This window comes from Ailuropoda melanoleuca, chromosome 5 (genome assembly GCF_002007445.2).
Source record: "Ailuropoda melanoleuca isolate Jingjing chromosome 5, ASM200744v2, whole genome shotgun sequence".
In the NCBI taxonomy this organism is placed as follows: Eukaryota; Metazoa; Chordata; class Mammalia; order Carnivora; family Ursidae; genus Ailuropoda; species Ailuropoda melanoleuca.
This window is the reverse complement of record NC_048222.1, coordinates 130,054,273-130,069,468: the sequence shown is the minus strand read 5'-3', so window position 1 is coordinate 130,069,468 and position 15,196 is coordinate 130,054,273. Positions and strand designations below refer to the sequence as shown.

The 15,196-nt window shown below is 40.1% G+C and overlaps 1 protein-coding gene across 1 annotated transcript in view; it reads right to left on the bottom strand.

Moving 5' to 3' along the window:
- Positions 1-15,196, bottom strand: part of TNIP3 (TNFAIP3 interacting protein 3) — a 96,295-nt gene that overhangs the window by 6,948 nt on the left and 74,151 nt on the right. The window contains exons 9-13 of the mRNA XM_034661674.1: positions 12,551-12,670; positions 9,374-9,499; positions 5,322-5,372; positions 4,327-4,425; positions 1,397-1,460 (exon numbers count right to left, since the gene is read on the bottom strand). Of these exons, the coding sequence (XP_034517565.1) occupies positions 1,397-1,460; positions 4,327-4,425; positions 5,322-5,372; positions 9,374-9,499; positions 12,551-12,670 (460 nt within the window). The remainder of the gene's footprint in view (positions 1-1,396; positions 1,461-4,326; positions 4,426-5,321; positions 5,373-9,373; positions 9,500-12,550; positions 12,671-15,196) is intronic.

The window sequence follows — 15,196 nt, the reverse complement described above, 5'->3', positions numbered from 1 at the left end:
ATACCTTTAATATTCATTCCAGACCAATATAATACGAAGTGGAAAATTATAATTGGGTGGCAGCTCAGCTATTATACAACAATGGATTTCAAAAACACAGACATTATGCAACAATCATTCTGGTTAATAGTATGCCTTTCTAATAAAAGCTCTCTATTATGGCTGGGACCCAAGAACTTCATTAAAACCAATGGTTATATTCTTAGTGCAAAGAAAAGAAAAAAAGAGTCCTACAGTTTTCTGATAAATTCCTAGACACTCTTTTATAAAGTTCTGACTTTTTATCTTTCTATCTATAATGCTACTGTAAGCTATGGCCCTAGCCACTCCTAGTGCTTCTGCATACAGCTGTCCAGGTTGTGTATTGTGCAACTCTAGGAGGCTCCATTTACACAGACTACCATGAAGAACTTGGACTTGTGAAGTACACGACCTGCAAAACTGCATGTGTTACCCCTGGCTTTCTATTTCCACTCCATAATGGGCTCCTTGTAGTAACAACTAGAATTCTATGGTCTCAGGTTTGAACTATATGAGATCAAGTTTCAAGTATGGCCTGAAATTGGAATATGGCTCATCTTCAGCTTTTCTAGATAGATTAAAATCTCTGGAAATTAACAACGTAGAGTCACAGGTGTGTGTTCTATGAGATTTTTAAACATGTAGCAGGCATGGTTGACTTTTGATTATATGTGATGAGAACAGAGGTGGGGTTATGGTTATAGGCCAGTTTATACGGCCCATTACCGAGCGGCCTCATGAGACCACAGAAACAAGCAGTAGAAAGTGTGGCAGATGCTGGAAAGAAGAGGAGAATGGTCAACCAAAGAAAAATACGATAAAAGAGTACTCAGTTGTGAGTACTTGATAGGTGACTTTTTAGTGTTTTTTTCCAGCATACTTAGAGGTGGGTGTTGTGGGCTACCTTGGCCTAAACTTGGAGTCTGACATTTAGTCATTAGGGAACACAGTTCTGAGTCTTTGGTTTCCTCTGTCTGTCTGCCAGTGACATTTAAAACATCTGTCTAGCAAACTCAACCTGGAAGAGCGCATTAGCCTCTGCCCTTTGTAGTGGAATCCCAGAGCTTTGTTGTTGTTGTTACTGTATAGCTGCACTTGAAGCTTTCATTTCTAGCCCCAGATGGAATACTGACTCTGAGCCTGGAATGGAAGCAGAGAAGCCAGAACTGAGATTCCCGCATTTCTGCATTCGAGCATTCTCTGTTTCTTAAGGAGTGCAAGTTGACCCCAGGTGCATCAAATTAGCGTTGTGTATGCAGCACAACTTTATAGAAGGCCCTCCCCAAGTACGAACGAATGTATGTTGAGTAAACATCCCCAAAGACCCCATTAAAATGTAAACATGAAAGAATGCTCCATACAGCTGTGGCCTTACCATTCTTCGCCTTGTGCTGCACATCTGGCGGAAACTGGTCAGGAGCACACCACTGAGAGTCTGGCTGCGTGGAGCAATGCGACGTTATTAGAGCAATATGGACTTCAAACAAAACATAGTGGCGTATTAAAAATATAATTACACTATGTGGCTTTTATTACGCAGGCAGCACAAAAGTCCTTTCATTCCAAACCTGTTGCCAATCTCGCTCATCTCTCTTACCTCCTTCATCACGATCCCCGTGTCCCAACGCCTCCCCCCGGCCCGCCCCAACCAAATCCACTCTGTGTTGGCCAGAGTTTCTCCTACTTTGGGGTTGTGGCATTTTTTTTTAAAGCAGATGTGTTTTGGATATCTGCAGAAGTATAAACACTTCTGTAGAATTTACTACAGCCCATAAATAAAACAAAGCAGTTTACCATCAATAAATACTATGTTTAAAGCCCTCACACAGGAGGCAACAGAAAGACCAAGAAAACAATGACAAGTTTAATGTTTTCGGGTACGAGGAAGAAATCTAAGCCATTCGGCACGGACGTGGCTTATAGAGGCTCAGAACAGTGAAGCAAGGCGGATTTTTCCCTTCGTACTGTTCTTCCATGGAAACTACTCTCTAGATTATTCAGAGTTAAGACTAGAGAGACAGTGAGAGGTGAGGGCAGACTTGGATTTTTCTTGTGGGATTTTCTTCTAGGCTTCAGCAGTTAAAAACACCTAGATACTGAACATCGGGGAACATGTCAAACAAACTGCTTTGAATAAATCATAAACTATAGACCCGAAGTTCAAGATACAGTTCCAGGACGAGTACCTCTGTAGTTATCTACTTGGAACAGAGCAACCTAGCTTCACCTGCCCATGAGGATGGTCTGTCTTCCTGCTCCCAGTGCTCACCCCTGCCTCCTATTATCTCCACCCCAGACACAGAGAATACACATCTTTTGTTCTATTAATCAATTACCTCCTGAAAATAACTCCGGGAAAACGTCTCTACCAATGAGCCAGCAGGGAGCATTTACAGGGCTGCCAGACCACTGAAAGAGCCTTACAGTTCAATTATCTGACAAGACACTGAGAGACGCTGCATTCAGTACAGTCTGACCCCACTTTACCCCCACTCAGACACCTAGGCTCTTGGCTCCTTTTGGTCCATGAAAAAGCTAAAAGAGGAAATGAGATCACCTCTGTTTTTTATCTCCTCGTTTATTTTTAGATGTCTCAAATAACACGTAGGATAAGCGACGTGAGCCTCAGTTTTAGATTCCAGGAGAGTTGCCAAAAGAAGGCAAATATACTGTAATTTTACAAACACTACTGCTTGTGCTTTAATTCAGGCTTAGAAATAAGCATAAAACATGAAATATTCTTTTAAAATGAACTCTGGGAGTGAAATTCAACTGTTATAGCAAGATTCTGTTTAACTGAATACTGCTTGAAAATGTAGGACATTATACATGGCTTGGAATCTTTTTCCAAATATAGGACTTAATTTAGTGATAATTTTACATGGTCTGGACCACCTTACCTCTTATCATTGATTGGGAAAGTTTGATGAGCTTTATAGTAGGTGCATTTCTCCCTTCTTTCCATAAATGAGTTTTTGAAGAAAATAGTCATTTTTACTTCTAGATAAACTTGCATGATTCATTGGTTTTATCGTTAACCTTTCACAAGAATATTTCTCCAATTCCCCAACCTGTAGGAGCTAACACCAAAGTAAACTTCTATCTCTTTATGTTTCCCACAATATTAATTTACTTCTACATTCTGAAAGACAGAAATTTAAGGAATGATAGCTGTGTTTGGGGATTCCCAGAAATGTTTCTGGCAAAGACTGAAAAGTAAGCAAACAGGTAAAGAAAAAAGGAAATGGGGCGGGTGAGCAGACAGAAGTGACAACAGGCAACAACACAAAAAGAACCCAATTCTCAGCAGTGTGCTGTGTCACACCAGGGTCAAAGAAGGGATGCTCATTAAATTCTGACATCCCTCTGCCACCCAAAGAGTCATTACCTTCTCCCTTGGGAAAAGAGCTTTGAGTCACACTCAAATACAAAAGTATGGCAACCAAGGGAATCATGCTCTGCTAGGAAGATCCCTGTTAAAATCTCAAGATTCTTCGCACAATTAAAAACAGAGTTAATAAAAATTAAGGGGGAGAGGGGTTGTCTGAGCATTTCCGAAATGCAGAAAAAGGCATATATTTTTTTCCTGCATAAAGATGCTGTCTATGTAGCCAAGACACAAAGTAGAGCCCAGCATCCAGATGGTGGGGGAGGGTGGGAGAACCAGCGCTATGGAGAAGGGAAGCAAGGGTGCTTTGGTTCTGGCTTATTCAGGTTGGCTGTCCAAATCAATTCCACTCACAAATAATTGCTCCACTGTTCGTTGCATTTTGCCTGGCTAGACACAGCCTCAGAGGGCAACTTAAGTGGGTCACTTTTTCTTGGATCCTTTAAGAATATCCTTTTAATTGGAAAATGTCAAAGACTATATTTCACAGATACAGCCATATCCATAGTAGTTCAATATAAGTTTACAACTGGAAAAAGCATCTTTCAGACTTGCTATATTCACTTTGCTTTTCTTTACGCACAAAAATGCCCTTTGGGCAGGGTCAGGTATGTCATTTCAAATGGCCCATAAAAAATGTTCAGGAATCACAGCTCAGTTTGATACTGTTCCGTGAATTTATTCATATCCATGTGTGTCCTGTGGATGCCGTGTCCCCAAAAGATCATCACAGTGTACACTGACCACTGTAACTCTCTGAAATAGAGGCTGAGATAAAAAAGAGGCTCTTTCTGGGGACAACAGTATGTGCCCAAATCACAGAGACAGACAGCATTTCTACCAAAAAAAAAAAAAAAAAAAAAAAACNTATTAGGTGATAGAAGCGCTTCTGTGTTGCGATGGGAGCTCTTACGTACTGGGGGCTTCTGTCGATCCCGTGCGGCCCCAGAGCCCGCTGGTGTGCGTGGATCCCGCACGTGGGAACTCAAGCCGCAGTTACACATTGGGAACAGCATCTGAGGAGGATAAGGTTGTCAGTTCACTGGAAGTGGGTGAGACTGGGGATTCACACTGACACTTACTTGATACGACCCCAGGTTTGGCTGAAGTCTTAAGGTGCAGTCGAACTCTCATAATCCTGACTCAGTGTAGTGGGCACATGGACATAGGCTCTGGACTGACGGAGATAAGGCTCACGGGGCAGACTTCACTTAAGGTGAGAGTCTAAGTATATTCATGTTGAAGACATCAGAAACACTTAAAAGGTGGAGAGTTCACTTTCTGTTTCTGAGTTATCTTCACAGAGGGCCCTCACTTAAGAAGAACCAGCCATTAAGCCAGAAATCACGTGTTCTTAAATTGTAGTCAGAGACTCCTACAGCATCACTGAAGTCCAGGGAGGAAGTCAAGAATTAAGAGAAATAATATTCATTCCTGAAGGCTACTAGAGAACCAATGGGACAAAACACTTCAGTGCCCAAGAAGATAGTGTATTTTCTCAAGAGGCACAAATCTTTGATGTACTTTTCCACGGTACACTGTGTAAGCAACTGCAAGAAATACCAAGGAAATACACTTCCCAGGCATTCGTGGGTCTATGAAGAAATCTCCATTTGCATGAGCACACACTAAGGCATGGGCTACTGGTAACATGTTCTGGAAAGCATATGTTCTTTACATGCATCAGGGCTGAGAGGCCTTGGTGATACCTAAGCATTATCTACCCTTTGGCATTTTAGTCCATAATGCACAGCATGGGTTGTTACGGAACATCTGTAGCAGGGCTTGAATACACCTTTGATTGGAATCACAGGGAACTGCTGTGCTTGGGAATGAATGTGGGGGCAGAACTTAAAGTTGCCGTTTCAACCATGACAAGAAGATTGGTGAATTTACGTAAGGAGCAACATACCTGTTTTAACTGCTTTTCGAGTTTCTCTTTCTCCATCTGACACGCTTTTATCTATGGACAAAACAAAGGCATTTGGTTTTCAAACGAGTCCACATGGTTCGTCCTATGGTTACTCTTGACCCAGCTGTCAGTGACCTGCTCAGAAGCCCCAGGGGTGAAGCATTGATACAGCAGTCATGCCATTGAAGACAGTCATGTTTTGGACTTTCCAGACCTGCGTTGGTTCTATCTTAAAACAACAAAGTGAAGTTTGGAAAGTGGAATCATTTCAAACCGTTATTCCAATTTGTTGAAACGATTGCAATTCTCAGTTTTCGGTCGATATCCTGAGACATAGATATAAATAGAGAGACATAGGAATAGATACAGAAACAGCTTCCGGTGCTTTTTGAATAGAATTGGGTGGTCAGCTTTATTTTCAAGAGCTGCCACCGTAAATGCTAGAAGTTGTACATGCACTTAATCCACGCTAGACACCGAGCCACAGCTTTACATGTGATAACTCACTGATTCCTCCCAATACCTCTGTGTGATACTGAATGTTCTCATCCCTATTTTACAGATGAGGACACTGAGACAGGAGACACCGAGTAACTCGGGCAAAGTCACACTGCTGTACTTCATGGCTTCTCCCTATTTAAGGCCCAGCCTCATCTAGCAGAGTCACCCACCCTGGAGTCCTTCAACATCTCACACAACTACACAAAGCTGTCTCTGCTTTGACAACTACACAAAGCTGTCTCTGCTTTGACTCATTAGGCGTGCTATTGTCATCCCTACACACCCCGTCCCTCATCCTTGTGAGGCATGTATCCCCACTGAATGATACCGTTCCAAGTCCCGCCTCTCTCCTTCCTTTGTCCTCCCATCTGGCATTATCTATTTTCCATGTGACTTTGTATAGTCCAATGTGTACTGTGAACCCTCAGTTTTCATCATCTACAGGAGTTAACGTTCTGTAAAGTCACCGTGAACATGAAGTGGCGAACGCAACCACCGCTCCTCGGGGAAATACAAGGTTAGGTTCCTACGAGCCTCTGGTCATTTTTGTTGACTGATCAATAGAAAATCTTGTTTTATGTGGGTTTCTGTTAAAAGCATCTTGTTGAATACAGATTTTTGATCCAGTAACATTGGCCTCTTGGCCTCTAACACTGTGTTAATCCCTGAACGAAGTCTGTCTAACACGTCTTTTTTCCGTAAGGCAGAGCACGGCCTTCCTGTGCTGAGGAACCTGAGGGGCCACCTCTGCACCGTATGGGGGCCATTTTAAGCAATGCAATAACCAACAAAAAGGACAAAAATGAGAAAATGTGGCACTAAATAAACCATGAGAAGGACATTGTTACAGTCTGAGAGCCAACACACAGAGGCAAGGCTTTGTTGGACCTCAACTGGGAACAAGCATGTAAGGTGACTCAAGTGTTTTTCTGCTCTGTACATGTTCACAAATGGCATTAGGTGGCATCAGTATTGATTTGGGGTTGACAAATACATTTCAGTGAGAAGGCAAATTCACAAATATGGAATCAACAAATGATAAGGATAGACTATATATGTTCCCCTCATTATACTGTGAGTCTTTAATAGCAAGGATCATTCTTTTAGGTCTCTCACAGTATATCACAAATGCCTTGCATATAGAAAGCATCAAAATTAAATTACAAGGAACAAATGTGGCACGTTAATTATATAATCAACTGACTCTATTCAAAAGCTCCCCCTTCCAATAGACTAAAATCATTTGTGAAATACCTCTGAGGCATGATCTGAGCTAGATGTTTTTATATAGTTTTTTTTTCATTTCAGTCTGAGAACAACTTTGTGAAGTTGTGAGGTGGAAACCATCATCCATATTTCACAGGTGAGTATACTGAGAGATTTAGTAACTTATTTTTAGAGACAGAGGTTTTAGAATTATAAGAAATATTTTAGAGACCATCTGGTTCAACTTTATCATTTTACAGATGAAGAAAGGAAGCACAGGAAAGTTGGAGAACTTGCTCAATGTCATTCTTAATTGTCAAAGCAGCACAGACGCAAAGCTTTTACCCCTACTCCTACTCCCAAGTATCTCTAAGTATCTTGCTCTTTACCACACTCCTATTTTACCAGTCATTGGATTAAAACATCCTTAGTGATAGAATGAATAAACTCTGGTATGTAAGCAACTAGGGCCAGAATGATTGGACCTAAGAATTCCTTTTTTTGGACCACAGATAATATAGTATTCAAATAACATCATGCTAATTCTACTATATCATGGCATTCAATCTGCCATTAATACATTTATCATAGGTTGTTAAGCCATCCACTACATCCCTTTGTGAATTCTATCATTCGTTGACCAGAGTGAACGAGACTTTCGAAAAATAAATGCTTGGGGGCGCCTGGGTGACTTCATTGGTTAAGTGTCTGCCTCTTGATTTCTGCCCAGGTCATGATCTCAGGGCTGTGGGATTGAGCCCCGTGTCAGGCTCAGCGCCCAGCAGGTAGTCTGCTTGTGATTCTCTCCCTCTTCCTTTACCTCTGCCCCTCCCCCCACTCGTGCGTGTGCAAGGGCTCTCTCTCTTTCTGTCAAATAAGCAAATCTTTAAAAAAATGAAAAATAAATGCTTGGACTATCATTATTTAAAGAAAAATTTTGGTAGTTTTAAGGTATCACCAAGATTATCCCTTAGTTCATTAATGCAACTATACCACACTCTGTGGAGACAATGCATTGTTTTGTTGATATCAATCAAAAATTAGTTTACAGATGACAGAAATGAAAATAACTTGTGGATTCCAGTCTCTAGTATATTTAGATTGTTATGTGTTCCTGGACGCACTAGGATGTCTACAATGGCAAGGACATTGCCGATCTTAGACACAAATTTATCATCAATCTGAACTTAATATAGTAGAAGGAGCAAATTAAAATATGGCTAGAAACAAAATAATTAGTGCAGTGACAACTTAGAAGAAATTAAGGGAGCGCTGCATGTAAGACATACAAACTGGGAGTGATTTTCTCACGGAGAGTAATCAGAACATTTTCTCACCCCTTGTTTGCATAAAGGTGCGTGAATTATTTTCAGAAAAGCATTCTATTATACTTTTACCACTATTTTATTCCTTTTAACTTCTTAGAAAATGGTTCTGCCAAATGAGTTTTGCTTATAAAATTAGGAATTTCAAGTGAATCCTTGAAAAAATGTCAGAAAAGAAATTGAGTTTAATTCACAGTTTTAGGAAGAAGAGGATGACAACTAGTTAAATGTTTCTTTTGAGATGAAGGATCTGGCGGCTCCAGAGCTGTTACAGCATGTCCTGCAACAATTTTGTATTTACTGAAAAGCACTGGATGATTTTGCAATCAAAAGTTTTGTGGTTCATTTTCTTTTCTTAAGCCAAAGTTGTGTTAGTTACATTTTCCTCATTAACATCAATATTTACCCATTATGCCACTTCCTGGGTCTACTTCTAATATATCCTATTACATTTAATTGTAATATGCTTACATTTAATATATTCTATCCCAATAAACTAAAATTATGTGGCTTCCTTGAGAGTGATTCGGTTACATTTAATCGGGAAACCCACTGAACAAAATTCTCAGTTTCACTGTATTTTATATATATAAATGACATGTAGAAATATGTGTTTTTGGAAGACAGGAACATTGCATTATAGCCCTTAAAAAAAAATGACAAGGGCTTAGAAACAACTTCACTCTGTTGAAGTGTTTTGGATTTGAATTTTGATTGCTAGATAGTTCAACTCCCTTTCTACCAATATAAATATTACTAGAAAAAGATCAAAAGAATTGGATTTTATAAAAGACTTTGGAATCTAATTTCTTAGGTACCTCCTTAATAGACTTAAGTTAAAAGAAATCTCCAGTCATTTTCATCTCTTTAAAAGATTGTTTAAGAATGATTTCATCCCAGGTGCTTACCTCTCAAAGAAAACCAATGTCAATTAACAGAAGCCAAAGTCTTGAATTTTTTTATGAAAAAATATAAAAAATACACATGTGCTGCCAAAGATTATTTTGTTTTGACTTATACCTGAGAATTCAGCCTGTTCAATTGGGATTGAGAAGTTTGATTAATTTGCTGTAGCTCCTCTTTCTCTTGATTAAGTCTTTCTCGGTCTGATCGCTCCTTTTTGAAGTCCTCTTCATATATTTGCACCTAGGAAATATTGACTTGCTGTTACTATTAGCATCCTTTTCCCTAAGCCATTAAAATCATTTCAGAAGAAGTGCGATCTGGGGGCGCCTGGGTGGCTCAGTAGTTAAGTGTCTGCCTTTGGCTCAGGGCGTGATCCCAGGGTCCCGGAATAGAGCCCCTCATTGGGCTCCCTGCTCCACTGGGAGCCTGCTTCTTCCTCTCCCACCCCCCCTGCTTGTGTTCTCTCTCTCACTGGCTGTCTCTCTCTGTCAAATAAATAAATAAAATCTTAAAAAAAAAAAAAAGAAGAAGAAGAAAGGTGCTATCTGGGCTTGTCCAATCTGAGTAATTCCTATCCTCTTTTCATGACTATTTCTTCATGGTGAGACTCTATCCTAATGGATCTGGCCATAATTTTTTCTCTCGCTTTGTTTAGAATGGCAGTTCTCAGCTTTTTCTTCCTTTAGTATGTGTCAGGAATTCAGAAGTAAAGGAACAACATGGATATTTTGAAAAAAAAAAAATTCCCTTCACCCATCATTCTGCTGCATATTTCCTTACTGTGATGAACGTCCACCTCCCCTCTTGCCTAGTGTTAAATATCACTATTTTGGAGCAAGCCATCCATCCCCAACACAAGGCTTTGATGCAGGAATAGTGCTTGAAGTTCTAAAAAACAGTTTACTGACAATAGCTGTTAAGTGAAGCCACTAAATATTGGCATGCCAGTTTCCAAATATAAATAGTAAATTGAACACAAAAGAGAAATGAAAGGCTCACGTATGTGGAAGAGCAAAGTATGATTGTTAAAAGGTATTCACAATTGGCCCCAGTAATTTTAGGGGTACATCATTTTTTAAAAAGTAGTAATATTCTAGCAGAACGCCTCTCAAGAAATACTCCACATATTCCAGAAAAGCAATCAAACCAAAAGAAAAACAGATCTAATCATTATTGTTCTTGACCGGCATAGTGTTGACTGATGGCTTGGAGACTCGTATGTGGAACTATGAAAAATAAATGAAGCTTAGGGAATAAGGCAAAGGAATTCCTTTAAGACAATGAGTTAAATTACAACTTCCATGGGAACCTAGTAGCTAGATTTTTGTCTCTTAATACAAATGCACTCTGCACCTTCACCACCAATAATGAAACATGTTTTAACTAGAGGCTTATTAAAGTCGATAATAATAGAACAAAATATAATAGCAAGAGAGGATGAAATTAAACATGTTATACAGATCTAGATGCAGATATACACATTTAATTTTTAAGGTTTTATTCACCAGAAGCATTACAAGGGAAATACACCCAGCTAAGCTGACATTTTGTTTTGGTCGTGGTTTTGGTTAAGATCTGAGGCTCAGTTCCAGACAGAGTCAAACTAATGCTCTGTAAACAATTACCAGAGGCACTTGAACTGGGAGAAGCTCATCTGATCAGAATTGAACACTCTTTATCAAACGCAACGCTGATAGCGATGTCATCACCGCAATCAGGTGGCCAAGATTCCAGCTCAGTTTCTTTGTGAATTGAAATCCTTTAGCGTATTACATGACTCAGTGATATAGTGATTGTGGGTGTCCAATTAAAAATGTGCACAGTTAAAATGTGTATGCATGAAGTTGGCAAAAGAGCCACGCAAAAACTAAGGAGAGGGATGCTGGACCTCTTGGGGATAATAAAAAAAGGATACCTGTCATTGTCTGCATCCAATATGAGCTAAACCGTGGCTGTAAACGCTGTGCATGTGTAAGAGTGACTCTCCTGCATGTGGGATACATTATATGAGAGCATCAAAGATGATTCAACTGTCTGAACATAAGAAGTAATTTTTTTTGGAGGAGTCCTGGCCAGTGGCAATGGTACTTCAGGGGTTGAGAACTTGGCAGAGCTTTAACACTCAGAATACTACCCTTATTCTCTTCATAGGTTTATTTTTAAACTAGTATTTGATCCTAAATGTAATGAGGCAGATCATTCAAAAGGGGGTTGATAGAAGAGAAAATGCAACTTTACTATCAAATGCTCTGAATTTTCTAGATTTACAGATAGGCTACTTCCTAGGAAGTACTAACAATAAACAACAGCAACAATAATACAATTGCTTAATTCTTTGGCATATTGCACCAAGAATCCTTGGAGTTGGCCTTGTTCAGAGCAAAACAGCCAACAAATCAGTTCCAGGGACATACTTCCCAGCCCTTTGTTCTATCACATCCTCTCCCCCACCGCTAATGTATTACTGACAATGTGTGCTTCGGATATAGGATTCCTATATGTATCCTGTATTTATTGATATCACCATGAACTGTTCCAGCTCTTTACCTTCATCAGTTTATTTAACCTCTTACAGGAAAAGAGATGTGATATGCATGGGTGGCCCCTCAGCGAAGCCAGTTCCAGCTGGCTGAACTAAATTTAGACCCAGATCGGTTAGGCAGGGCTATGTGCTGATACATGCAGAAGCTACTCCTTTACTTTCTGTCCACTTGGGGATGTGGGGTTGAGGCTGGGTGAGTGGGGAGGAGGAAGGCCTTGGGCATCAGTACATTGCTAGGTGGTGCCGTCCACATGTGGCTGTAGATGAGCAGAGCTGGCTCTTCAGTGATGACGATCAGTTCAGAGTATTCCCTTTAAAACTGCCCTCGTTGTTCCAAGGCCTGGAGGCCAGCAGCTGCAGAATAAACAGGCTGGCTGCTACCATTTTCTGAAAAGGTCCAGAGTTTGGGGTGGTAGTGTTTTCAAAATAAATTGTGTCCACATGAAACTCTCTAGACCAGTGCTCATAAAATGTCACCAAAGTGTTTATTAGGAAGCCCTTCTTTTAACCGTATGATCTTGGACAAGCCATTCAACCCATTGGAAACTCAATCTCCCCTTTTATAAAGTGTGAGCTGGGCTAGCTCATCTATATTGTCTTGTCAAGCTTTAACATTAGATAATTCTAAAGAAAATAAATTTTAAAACTTTGGACACCTCTTGAACAGAAAGACTTCCAAAAATGTCCAAAGGAGCATGAACAACAGGCCCTACGCTCTCCACGTGATCACACCACTTTCAACTTCTCACCTGCTGTTTGAGAACTTCCATTTCTGTTCGCATCTCCTCATGCCTGTACTCCATTTCAGACTTTCCCAAACAGTCCTCAGGAAATGAAGAACACTCGATTTTCAAGGCATCTTGAAGAGCCTATGTTGTATGATAAGCACACAGTTGAGCTAAGAGTTACCACATCTTATGAATTCCTCTATAATTGTTACAATGATCTCAAATGGCCCCCACAAGGCAGAACTCCATTTTTGGTGCTACTTTTATGACTGAATAACTTTTCTACTTTCTCCTTTTCTAGCATACAGTTTTTCCCCCCAGAATCTCTGTCTTTTCTCCGTGACGACGCTTATGTTATTCAGCTGTCATTGTTACTGAGGAGGGCTTTTGACATTGATGTCGGAGATCTCCCCTCCACCAAGCCAACCATGAAGAGGAAAGATATCTAGAGCCTTCCTCCAGATTCTCCAACTCAAACACATACTTTACCAATAATGCTCAAACTTTAGAGAGCATCAGAATCACCTGGAGAGGTAGCAAACATGCCCATCCCTGGACACTGTCCTCAGAGATCGTGAATCATTAGATCTGGGGAGAGGGTTTGAGAATCTACATTCCTCAAAAGCTGAAGCTGCTGGTCCCAGATGACATTGTGAGTGACACTGTGCTATCCAGCCCTGCCCCAAATAGGAGAGACGGAAACCCACAGGACTGTGAGCCCATGCAGATCACTATTCCCTAGATCGACTGTGCTGCTGCCCTTCTGCCCTGTCCTCCTCAGTAAACCATGCCCTGGCCTGGCCACGGCCATATTTATTCTCTAAGAAAACATTCGTTAACTCCCTACAGGGTGCAGATAGTCCCCTGCTTCCTTTTTCTTTTTCTGTTTCTGTTTCTTTCCCTTCCTCCCTCCCCCTTTCTTTCTTTTCTTTTCTTTTCTTTTCTTTTCTTTTTTTTTTCTTTTCTTTTCTTTTCTTTCCTTTCCTTTCCTTTCCTTTCCTTTTCTTTTTTTTAGAGACAGAGCACAAAAGCATGCAAAATGGGGAGGTGGGGAGGGCAGAGAGAGAGGAGAGACTCTCAAACAGGCTCTATGCTCAGTGTGGAGACCAATGCAAGGCTCGCTCTCATAACCTTGAGATCATGACCTGAGCCAAAACCAAGAGTTGGATGCTTCACCGACTGAACCACCCAAGTGCTCCATGTTTTCTTGACATCCAGTACAACTTAATGGTTTCCCTGTGGGGTGAGGAGGTGAAGGCAACAAGAGACACTTAGAGTTGCCAACAAGATTATCATCATTATTCACTAGCCCATGATCTCTTACATATACTATACTTCATAAGATCATATAAAAGACATTCTGAAGACCTTGGTTCATGATGAGTTCAATAAAACAGCCACGAAAATCGAGACACAACACTCCTCATCCTGGTTGGTCTGGAAGCCCATATACAAAATGACTACTTGCTCATTATCAAATGAGTCCTTTATACAAACAGAAAAGTTTCACTTTCAGAGCTCCAAGATTTCACTTCCTCTGAATTTCTCTGGTAGCTTCAATGATGTTCGTTTGATGACACCATTAGTAACGTACTTTCCTGCATTACTGCACAAAATGATTATAAAGGTAGGAAAAGAAAAGCAAAGTTACTGTCTTAAATAGGTGTAGACAGGCTAAGAATTTCCTAATAGAATGTCTTTTAACTCTATGGATACTGTCTAGCCTGATTGTCAGTGTCATTTTTCAGGAAGTTGTAAAAGAAACAAGAACTTTTTTCTTCCTCCAAGAATAATTTAAAGAAACAACAAATGTTGTTTAATAATTTATGTTTTGTTAGAATTTGTTGCTAAGCTATAGAGTTTTAGGAAGTATCATATTAGTTATAATTTTTTAAAATGTGTTTGTAGTGATGGAGGGAATCTAGGATGGGGTGAGACAAATGAGTTAAGCCTTAAATCAAAAATGCTGATTTCATATCCTACACCTATGAACAGACTATTTTTGTGGGTCTTGTTATATTTGAATTTCCTGGTCTACCTTTCATGCTAGTCAGGCTTCTAGAAATTTTGCAAATGAGTCATAAAAGAAAGGTGAGTTTGATCGACATTTTTCCATCTTGGGGTTTTCCAGCTTCCTTGAACAAACACCTGTAACCTATTCTAGAATTATTCTAGAATAATTTCCTATAAGCACAGGCATACTCACAGATCTACCCATCTCACGACAGTGAGATGTTGGACAAACCAATTTTGCCCATGGGTGGCACTGGCTGACAAGCCTCAGGTAATTTTTCTCACTTTGGTTAAACATCTGGCTTCTCTTTAAGAACTGAATGAAAACAATGCCCTTGGGTATTTCCTTCAAAGCAAATAAGTTGACTTGAGTACACATAGTTGTGTGAACTTCTGAAAACCATATGTTAATTACTAAACTGACATGCTACAAATTTCTGCTGAGTGAATGGGTCAACAGGCAGTCTGCTTGTGCAAGGAGGGTGGGCCCCGGATTCCGTGCTGTGATGGATGGTATGCACAAGCAGCTACCCAAATCAACATTTTGAGTAACTTCTATTTATTACAGTGGTAAGAAAAGAAAAGGAAAGAAAAGTCAAGTCTCAGTGTAAAATGAATAAGAATTTCTTACATTTCATTAGATACTAAAATACA